The sequence below is a fragment of the Vigna angularis genome, chromosome 2 (assembly GCF_016808095.1).
Source record: "Vigna angularis cultivar LongXiaoDou No.4 chromosome 2, ASM1680809v1, whole genome shotgun sequence".
Lineage (NCBI taxonomy): Eukaryota > Viridiplantae > Streptophyta > Magnoliopsida > Fabales > Fabaceae > Vigna > Vigna angularis.
In genome coordinates, this window is record NC_068971.1 from 5,067,312 (window position 1) to 5,078,572 (window position 11,261).

The following is an 11,261-nucleotide window of genomic DNA, read 5'->3' on the forward strand; positions in this document are numbered from 1 at the left end:
ATAATTTGAGAAGATGAATAATGATGTCTAAGAATAAGAAATAAGATGATGTTATTTTATTTATGATGCAAATGGATGAAATTATTTATGAAATAAGGGATATAAAAGATGGTGATTTTTGTGAGTTGTAGTTTCACAGCATTGTTGTTCTCCCCTTCCTTCCCATCCCATCCTTCGTCCCTCCTCCCTTCCCTTTTCCCCAATGCTGGAATTCTATTGTATTCTCTCACATTTCCCTTTTATTTAACCTAATCAACCGTCTCCTTTTCTTTCTCATTTTCTTCCTTCGACCCTCTCATGTAAGACAACCTTTTCTCATCCTTTGAATTTCCCTTTGAATTATCCATCTTTCTCTCCGCACCCCATTCAACAAACTTCATTCTTTACTCCTTTTTCTTTGATGGGTTTCATTGAGAATTCTATTGAATGCATCTGATTTGTGTGACAACAAAGACCAAATACCCTGAGTCCACAGGTTTGAGAAAATAATAACATTTTAATATTTTTTTGTGTGCTCTTACCTGCATATGAATTTTGTGTTTTTATCCGTTTTTAGGCATCTAAGGTGGGTTGTTTTCTGTTGCGGGGTTTCAGGTCTGTTTGTTATCTTGTTTTTGATGTGTTAACTTTGGTTGAAGACTAGGGTTTTTTGGGGGTGGAGGGGTGATTGTGTTTTGGAGGTTGGTGTTATCTTTTTCAGTAGTTTTGGATTTGTGTGTCTGAGGATGTTGTATTGGTGAATTCTTGCAGTGTTTTGGGGATTTGGGGTTTGAAGTTTGAAGGTTTTTGTGTGATTTTGTTGAGAAATGAATCGTAGAGTGAGGAGGAAAGTGGCAAGGAAAAGTAAAGGGAATGTGGTGCAATCTAGTTCCCCTGAAGTTCAGGAGGAGGTTTTGCATTTGGAACCCCAAGGAGTTGTTGATTGGAACTGCTTGCCTGATGACACAGTAATTCAGCTGTTGTCATGTCTGAGTTACCGAGATCGAGCTAGCTTGTCGTCAACTTGTAAAACATGGAGGTCTCTTGGTAGCTCCCCGTGTCTGTGGACTTCTCTGGATCTTCGTTCGCACAGGTTTGATGCTGACATGGCTTCATCACTTGCTCCCAGGTGTGTGCATCTACAGAAGCTCAGGTTTCGGGGGGAGGAATCTGCTAATGCAATAATTCATCTTCGAGCTAAGAACTTGCGTGAATTGAGCGGTGACTATTGCAGGAAGATTAGTGATGCAACTCTTTCAGTGATTGTAGCTCGGCATGAGTCACTTGAGAGCCTTCAGCTTGGACCAGATTTTTGTGAGAGAATAAGTAGTGATGCTATTAAAGCAATAGCTCATTGCTGTCCTAACTTGAGTAAAATCAGACTCTCGGGTATCAGGGATGTAAATGGTGATGCTATTAATGTTTTGGCTAAGCATTGTCCAAAGTTGACTGATATTGGTTTCATTGACTGTCTGAATGTTGACGAGGTTGCCCTGGGAAATGTGTTATCAGTTCGTTTCCTTTCTGTGGCGGGGACTTCAAGTATGAAGTGGGGTGTGGTTTCCCATCTTTGGCATAAACTTCCTAACCTGATTGGGTTAGATGTTTCAAGAACTGATATTGGACCATCCGCTGTTTTCAGACTGTTATCCTTAACACAGAATTTGAGGGTTTTGATTGCTCTGAATTGTCCTATCCTCGAAGAGGACACTAGCTTTTCTGCTAGTAAATATAAAAACAAGTTATTAGTTTCCCTTCGTACTGATATTTTTAAAGGTCTGGCTTCTTTATTTTTTGATAATACAAAGAGAGGAAAAAATGTGTTTTTGGACTGGAGGACCTCAAAGAATAATGATAAGGATCTTAATGAAATTATACCCTGGCTTGAGTGGATGCTGTCTCACACACTTTTGCGTTCTGCTGAGAGTCCTCAGCAGGGTCTTGATAATTTCTGGGTTGAACAAGGTGGAGCACTTTTGCTTAGTCTAATGCAGAGTTCTCAGGAGGATGTTCAAGAGAGGGCAGCCACAGGACTTGCAACTTTTGTTGTAATTGATGACGAAAATGCTAGCATAGATTGTGGAAGGGCTGAAGCAGTTATGCGAGATGGAGGCATACGCCTCCTACTTGGCCTGGCAAAGTCTTGGAGGGAAGGGCTTCAATCTGAGGCGGCCAAGGTACTCTTTCTATCCCTTTGTTTAAATACAGTCTACCTGATAATTTATAGTCATTTTTTACCTGATCTGTTGTGAGAAAAATTAATGCTTACATTTTTGCTGAGGTGGTCTTGATATTTTGTGCGTTTAAGATGCGTTTTTCACTATAAATCTGAGCCAAGAACAATCTAACATAATCAATGTGGACTTGTTTCTCTAAATTTTCAAAATTTGTGCAGGCCATTGCAAATTTGTCTGTCAATGCCAATGTGGCCAAAGCTGTTGCAGAAGAAGGTGGGATTGAGATTCTTGCTGGTTTGGCTAGGTCTATGAACAAGCTGGTGGCTGAAGAGGCTGCCGGAGGATTATGGAATCTCTCTGTTGGAGAAGAGCACAAGGTTGGAATTTGGATTTTGTATGTTATATAGTTTTCATTTGTTGGCATTTAATGCTTAAAGTTTAAATTATAAACTTAAGAGCCTTCCATCATAGGGTGCTATTGCTGAAGCCGGTGGAATACAAGCTTTAGTGGATCTTATCTTCAAGTGGTCCTCTAGTGGAGATGGAGTTTTAGTAAGTTCTGGTTTTATGTTATGAGTTTCTTAAGTTATTTTTATTATATTACTTCTTATATCCAGTAATGTAAGTTGCTGTTTTATAATGTGTAAGACAGTTGGTTGATTAGATAGTTTTAATTTTTCAGGAACGGGCGGCTGGTGCATTGGCTAATTTGGCAGCCGATGACAAGTGTAGTACAGAGGTTGCACTGGCAGGAGGTGTGCATGCTCTGGTGATGCTTGCACGTAAGTGCAAATTTGAGGGAGTGCAAGAGCAGGTAGCACCACCTTTTAGTATTTGGGTACCATCCAGTTCAATTACTAAAATCTTTGAAGCTGTTTTATTTCATTGATAATACCTGCCAATTCAATATTGGAACCCATCGTAGATATTTTAAAAATGGTTTTATGAGTGTGTACATGATTGAAATTCTTAGAGTTTGGGCTTAATTTAATTCCATAATATCGGTTTGTAAAGTGAAGATTTTACAAACTTCATAAGCTCTATTTAATTCATATCTTATCTCTAGTTGATGCAAGGCTAAACACCATCCTTGAGCCTGAAATTAAGGCTGGCTAGGAGTGACCATGATTGAGGTGGCTTTCCAACAATAATTGTTATTTCCTTTTTGCTCCTGCAAAGGGGTGGGGGTGGGGGTTGGGGCTATGAAATTGTGTTGTCGGTGGTATTATTTGATTTTTTACCTAGAGTCCTTAGCTTGGAAGTTGGAAGGCTTAGCAATGGCTAAATCCTTTTGACATTGATGGTGCCATCGCATTACAAGGCTGTTTACTTGAATCTGGAATTTCATTCTGATTCTAGGTTCCTTCTTGAATTTCTGGACTTATATTCTCTATCTTTTCTCAGTGTTAACTTTTGGTGCCATGGCAGTTATGACGGTTTTTTTGCCAACTGCCATAGGCAATTTGTGAAGGGAGGCTCACAATGGCAGCACCATAGGCCACAATGGTATGTTTGTATGGCAGAATTTTTGCCTTCTGCCATCTTCGATTAATAACAAGGTTGCTAAAAATCAAGAGTTTATGCAAACTAGTGAAAGGTCTGTAAGCTTGATTCATAAACTTGAAACGTGAACTCTTATCTATTTACTTCATATAAAAAATTATTGAAATACCTGTAATAACTTTGAGCCTTTTACTTCCATAATGCAAAATTTTTAACCTCAATGATAAAGTAACAAGTCAAGTAGTTCATTGCTATTAAATAAGTTCAAACAACTCCAAATAGAATATAAGTTCATACAAAACAGGTTCTTAATATGATAACATTTAATAGATAAAAGAACATAAATGTCTGCAAATTGTTTAGAGAAAATGGAGTTTCAAGAAATTTGCAAACCACAAGACTGTAGGGAGAAGATAGCTGCCACGTGCTTGAAACCTCGATGTGAAGAACAAATAGCAGATAGAGAAGGGATGCAGTGAGTCAGGATGGGCATTGTAATCAGCAGCAAGATGGGCAGCATGATGAGAAGAGTAGCTCTGTCACCAACAGCAAAGAGAAACAACACATTGATGAATTGTGGAGAACCCTAAACGTGGGTCTTCCCTTTTCTTCCATTTTTGCATGCCAAAATGACACAAAGGAGCATCATTTACAGTTAAAAAACGGCAGTTGAACTCTCTAAGTTGGGGGTTTGACCAAGTTCACCTGAGTTTATGATCCCACTGAGCCCACTCTAATCACCAAGTTAACATGAAACGGGTTGTGGATTTGTCAACTTGTACATTTTTAGAGTTAAAACTCGAGCTTGATAATCATGATTGAGAACAATGTTGCATATTTCCTATTCTGGATAACGATGATGTACACTTATAAGTGGAACAAGAATCATGGATCTATTTCCATATGTAGTTGTCTGCTATAAGTTATACCTCACAGAGGTTTGTAGTTTTTTATATATATTGAGAGAAATGGAATAGTTTGATATGCCATTTCTGTTTTTGATGGTAATGTGGTCTACAGTGTCCTATTTTGGTCAATGGTTCTGTGCTAGTGCCGCATGGGGGATGACATGCCTGTGTTAGTTGTGATCTTGCCAATATATACAATGCTAATGATGATCTAGCTAAGAGATGCTTTATATAATTTTCTATGAATTCTTCATGTTTACATTAAATACATATGCATGGGCATTATTTTTTAACTTATAAATTGATTCTTCAGAATCTGTTATATTTTTTTCAAATCTTTTACTTTCCATTGAGGGATGCAATTGCATTGGTGTGGGGTTATTAAAATAACTACTTTTAAATATAGGCTGCTCGTGCATTGGCTAACTTAGCTGCTCATGGAGATAGTAACAGTAACAATGCTGCCGTTGGACAAGAAGCAGGTGCTCTTGAGGCTCTTGTTCAACTTACTCGTTCTCCCCACGAGGGCGTTAGGTAATGTTTAACTGGTCTTTGCATGTGTGTGATATTGTACCTGTGTATAGCTTTTAGGTATGTTTTTGATAAAAAAAATAGGGATGAGGTGGAATAAAGGGAACCCAAGTGAATATATTTGTATGAGATAAGACTCTGAATAATTGTGAAACAAAACACTGACTCAACACCTGTATTTTTAATAAATTATATATCTCAACGCAACTGCAAAAGTTTGCTACAAATAAACTCACTTAAACCAATACTAATCTTAGAAGCTGTAACTAACTACAGACTTGACAAACAATGACCTGAACTGCAATATGATTAAAGAAAATGGCCATTGCTTTTAGAAATTGGTTTCATAAACCATTTATACAACAATTTAATTGATTTACAATTGTTGCCTTTTCTCTTTAGCCTGTGATCTTTTACCTTGAAACATATTAATTATTGCAGTACCTTTCCTTTAACCCTGATATTTATACAGGCAAGAGGCTGCAGGTGCACTTTGGAATTTGTCATTTGACGATAGAAATCGAGAAGCCATTGCCGCATCTGGTGGAGTTCAGGCCTTGGTAAGTTCTTACAAGGTTAAGCTATTGCTTTTAAATAGAAAAAGTTGTAGTATTAAATAGAAATAGAAAGATACAAGGGATGATAAGAAACATTCCCGAAGAAAATGAAAATCTGAGAGAAAATAAGGGAGAAACCTGCACTTTAAAACCGTTGTTAAATTTAGAGAGGGGGAGGGAGAGGAATGGAGAAAGGGTGAGAGAGTCTGGGAGATAGAATGGAATTGGTTGAGTGAAATTGCTTTCTTCTGCAGTACATCCTATATGCAGAACATCCATTTTAGAGATATAATATTCTAGTGTTAATGATAGTCTGCTAAGTTTCAGCTTAGCTGTAACTGTGTAACTGACTGTTAACTCAGCAGCCACTCCGTAGTAGTCTACAATACATGTACATTTGCATTCTCTGTAACAAATCCATTTTATCACTATCAGAAATTCCTCTTCAGTTTTCTCCCTCTCTCAGCTTTATCCTTGTCTCTATTAATCTCTACATAAATGGGTACTATTTCCTAGGCTAAGATACTTGGTATACATGATTAGACTTTTTAAAATGCATCCTTTTAAATAGTATGTGATAAATGTTAATTTCTACTGGAATCATTTTTTTATGTAATAGTATATTTGGATACTAAGAAATAATGTTTCCCAAACATTCTCAACTTTATTTGACAGTCAATATGTAGAGGTTATAGAGATGAATAAAATTATTTTTTCCACTTTCTGAACAAATATAATCTTTTAATGGATCTTGTAAATCCTTTTACCAGAGCATTGATCTTGCAGGAGACTGAAAAGTTTAGTGTGTTTATGTTTTGACATTGTGGTTTCTATAGGTTGCTCTTGCCCAAGCTTGTGCTAATGCCTCCCCTGGACTTCAAGAGAGGGCTGCTGGAGCTCTATGGGGATTATCAGTCTCGGAAACTAATAGGTACTTCAAAGATTTCAGTTTGTATTTGATCTCCCAGAATCTTGATTCTTAAGACTTGTTTGGAATATGTCATATCTGATGTAGTATCGGGGTACAAACATTTGTCTACGGAAAAATCACATTTCTCTTTTAGGACTGAATGATTTCATTATTTCAGGTTTCGTAGTAGTACTTACTTATTAGTGTTTTGGTTTAGTTGTTTTTTTTTTTGTTTGCTCTTTTGCTTTCTTATGTTCCTTTCATTTTTTATCTCTTCTTTTGGGTTTGAGAGGATTTGATTAAAAAAATACTTTAGAAATCTTATGTATACCATGCTTTATTTATCTTTTTGTCTATGCTTATAAATTGTCAAAAGTCAGTCTAACAGAGAGAACCTATCTTTAATTGCAGAGAAAAGTCATCTTAAAAACTAAAGAATGTGTTTATAATTTAGTACACTACAGTGAACCATCTTCTTAACACCGAAGTTGATGTTAAGCATACTATTTAAGAAATGGAATGATAGATTAACTTTTTTCATTGCTAATATTTTTATCCATTATCTTCACTTTATATAAAACAACTCTTGAATATAAAATATACAAATTATTACAAGTGTGCCTTTTTATATTCTTCTTGATTCCTTTTGTTGACAAATCTATCTTTTCTTTTTAATTTATAAAAATGATACTGAGTTTTGAAATCTTCTAAGTATTTGTAATCTTATCGCCATTCATAAACTTAAATCTTTATGATGAGCCATGGGGGAAATTGGAAAATCATGGAATAGGCTTTCTACCACTCTGTTTTTCCTTTCAATTTTATTTTGTACACTTTTAGACCTTATTGCAATACCTTCTATGATTATCTAAAGCTAAATCTCTCTTCCATTCCCTTCATCCAATTCCAGATAGATATAAGGTTTAATATTTAATATCCTTTCTGGTATTTCTTTTGGTTATTTGTATGGGCAATGCTGCTGTTTTGGTAGTTGCATATAATTTTTGTAGTTGCATCATAGATAGTTTCCAACCTCCTTTGTTTAAAAGCAGAAGACGAATTAGAGGATCTGTTCTGGTTTTCACTAATAAAATAAATGATTTTAGTTCAATGTGCTCTTTCTATTTTTTACTTTTTGTTCATTTTCTTTGACTAAGATATGGTTTCGAACTTGGTTAAAAAAATTGTCATAATAAAATTTCATTATCTTTCTGTATTAGATTATGCTTGTATTCATTAATGTTGGTTTTTGTTTGCTTAGTGTTGCCATTGGACGAGAAGGAGGTGTTGCACCTCTGATTGCACTTGCACGCTCTGAAGCAGAGGTAATTTATTCCCTTCATGTTTGATGCTTACGTGTATGTTTATAATTCAGTGCTAGACAAGTACATAGCAATTCCAAAAAAGTATCCCATTTTGGTCGTTCAACTAGTTCCTTGTTGGTGGTGTTATTATTTTAGTCTTTTAAGTTGCTTTAGAGTAGCTGTTTGGAATTATATTGGTGGGGTTCCATAAGCCTTTTTCCCTTTTGGGTTCTATCAATAGTTTTTTTCATACTGCATATGTTATGCAGGTTAAGTAGGTGGTTAAACAGAACAACTATTATTTGTTGCTAGCAACTGGGATGTTTTGTTTTTTAGTAGTTACTTTTCTAGGTTATGATATGATAATTTTTTTACTTTCGTTATTGCTGACATCCCAAAGGGCTTTAGCTATCAAGTGATGACACATGAATATCACATTCCCTCTCAAGCAAGAGTTGTTTGGGCATGAAATGCGTATAATTCACAGGCCTATCATGTGTTGAAATTCAACTTTTTACTAAAGGAATATCTGGTCTTCCTGTTTTTAAGCTTTCATTCTTTGCATCTTAGTCACTTGTGGGAGATACTTTGTCGTGTATACTATGTGAGTTTTGGCTCCTTCAGACTTTGCTCACAAGTATTTATCATCCCACAAGCATTTACATACCTTTTGTCTGTATTTTTTTTAGCATCTTTATCTATTTATATATGTAAAATTCTGATTAGATTCAAGCCACCTTCCACTTTCAGGATGTTCATGAAACTGCTGCAGGGGCACTATGGAATCTTGCTTTCAATGCTAGTAATGCTCTACGAATAGTAGAGGAAGGTGGAGTATCTGCGCTTGTTGATCTCTGTTCTTCATCAGTATCAAAAATGGCACGCTTCATGGCTGCTTTGGCATTGGCTTACATGTTTGACGGGAGGTAATTAATTTGATTAAAATCGGCTGTGTCCCTGTTACCCTTTCTTTTTGTTTCTTTGAATGTTTTTTTTTCATTTGGTAAATGTTATTTATTGAAGTTTGTTCATTCTTATTATTTGAATACTTGGTGGATCTTTGGTTTATTTTGTTTCTGTTCTAATTTGTTCTGTTCTGTATTTATAGTGTGAATATATGAAAAAAAATTAAAATGACTTTACTGTAAAATAATTGCTTAACCAATGAAACTGGGTATGAGAGATCATTTTATGTGTATATTTGAGCATCGTAACATGTTTTGCAGAATGGATGAATATGCTTTAATAGGCACTCCATCTGAAAGTACTTCTAAGAGTGTGAGCTTGGATGGAGCTAGAAGGATGGCTTTGAAACACATTGAAGCTTTTGTTCTAATGTTCTCTGATCCACAAGCATTTGCGGCTGCTGCTGCGTCATCTGCTCCTGCTGCATTAGCACAGGTTACTGAAGGTGCACGTATTCAAGAAGCGGGACATCTAAGATGCAGGTTTGCTTTCCTCCTTATACCTTGTAAAAGTTGTTCTTCATTATTGTTGTACCTTACTACCTCATGTATGATCTTGTTTTCTGATGATACAAAGCCATTGTCAGGTGCTTGCTTTTCCTGTATTCTTTGTTTTAGCATTAAAATTTTATGTTGCAATAGTGCATAGAATTTTAAGTTTTTAACACTTTTCCTCGTTTTTGGGCATTCATTCAGCTATATATATTTAGTATGGGCATATATAGGTATTTTGACCAATTATTTCCGAAGTTCCTGTTTCATGAAAGTATTGTTTGTGAATATTAAATGAAGTGATAAAAACTGCCCCCTAGTATGTTTTGTTTCTTTCTTCTTTCTGAGTGAATTTTTTACTCAGCGACAATACTTGATTGAGAAGTCTCCTTCATGTCTAATTCATGGAGCGTAAGACTGGAAGGAATTACAAAATGTTTTTTTTTTCAATAATTATTATGACAGTTTAACATGCGTATGCTATTTAAATCCTACTTTCAGATGTTTTACTATGCCAAAGCAAGGTCAATTTTTTGTGGCTTTTGGCACTTGCCGTGTAATGCTGCTAGGTTTGTTATGGGATTGGATCGTGTTTATAGCTTCTCTCATTCATCATCTTTCATAGATGTATAATATATCACCATGCATGGAGGCTGGACAGCTTCATTATATTGTCTCTTCTCTATGTTTCTGCAGTTGTGCTGTTTTTTTTGGATTTAATGGTATACCTTGTGCTCTAGAGTTCGTTCTTCCTTTCATTAAGATTTTCTTCTGCAATCGGTTATCCATGGTTTACTCATGTTGGAACCTCTACCGTATTTTATTTTTATTGTTTCTCAGTGGTGCTGAAATTGGAAGATTCATCACTATGCTACGAAATCAATCATCTATACTCAAGGCTTGTGCAGCATTTGCTCTTCTCCAGGTAACTATAGCAAGTAGCAGCATAGGCATTTTGTAATCCATATTCAGTTTGAATTCTGACGTTGTTATGCGTTGATTTTTCAATTGCAGTTTACAATTCCTGGTGGACGACATGCCATGCACCATGCTAGCCTCATGCAGAGCTTGGGAGCATCCCGAGTTCTGCGTGGTGCGGCTGCAGCAGCATCCGCTCCACTTGAAGCAAAAATCTTTGCCCGAATTGTTCTTCGCAATCTTGAGTATCACCAGATAGAGCATACAGTGTAGATCAGTTCATTTGTTTACAGTCCTCTTTGTCAAATCATTTTGGACTGCTCAGTATCATAAGAACACTTCAAGGTGAGCCTGATGCATGTGATGTGAAGCAAGTTATACATTGACTGGTTCTCATTTTTCATTTTCTTTGGAACTGCTTAGGAAACAGTTCTTGTTTTCAGATGTATTTCTTCCCTTGTATCAATCTTTTCATATCAAGGCTGCAACAGATAGGCACATTGACATAAATTTCACTGCCTTGATGTGTTTTTTTTCTATGTATTATTCTTAAGTATTCTGTATAATTAAACTTTTAGAGCTATTTTAGAGAGACTTGTTACAGTTTCCATTCGCTTCAGTTACCACCTTGAAATATATAGAATCTCAGTGAAATACATTTATGATATCATTTCCTCCTTCATTTGCTATATACATTTTTAGTCTATATAGTTGTTAGATAGGAAGTGTTAGAGTAGGTCTTTCACTTGCACCTCAGGGAGACCAATGTTTACTTTTATTTTTTAGAAATAAATTTTCAATTTTGACTCATGAAAATATTGTATTTGTTTTTTATTTTCTTAAATCACATTAAATATGTATTTTTCATATATAAAACACAGGAAAGAGTTAGTTTGTGGAAAATGTTTCTTATCAAAAGTGCGATGATCATCATTTCTTGAAATGTTTACATAGAATGATTAAAATTAGATTATGAATGTGTTTTGGGAAAATTAGCTGAAGTAATAAACTACTTTA

At 35.6% G+C, this 11,261-nt stretch overlaps 1 protein-coding gene across 3 annotated transcripts; it reads left to right on the plus strand.

Annotated features, from left to right (window-relative positions):
* The first annotated feature begins 119 nt into the window (after positions 1–119).
* On the plus strand, positions 120–10,924 carry LOC108329114 (protein ARABIDILLO 1). Of its 3 annotated transcripts, XM_017563149.2 has the most exons (14): positions 120–475; positions 557–594; positions 751–2,156; positions 2,375–2,533; positions 2,628–2,708; positions 2,839–2,970; positions 4,974–5,101; positions 5,571–5,658; positions 6,492–6,586; positions 7,827–7,890; positions 8,620–8,795; positions 9,096–9,317; positions 10,167–10,251; positions 10,341–10,924. In XM_017563149.2, the coding sequence occupies exons 3-14, from the start codon at positions 807–809 to the stop codon at positions 10,515–10,517; spliced, it is 2,757 nt and encodes a 918-aa protein (XP_017418638.1). In that variant the 5' UTR covers positions 120–475; positions 557–594; positions 751–806; the 3' UTR covers positions 10,518–10,924. The 3 variants fall into 3 exon arrangements, with proteins under 3 accessions (XP_017418638.1, XP_017418636.1, XP_017418637.1); XM_017563147.2 differs by lacking the exon at positions 557–594 and having other exon boundaries at positions 595–2,156; XM_017563148.2 differs by lacking the exon at positions 557–594.
* Positions 10,925–11,261: the final 337 nt, after the last annotated feature.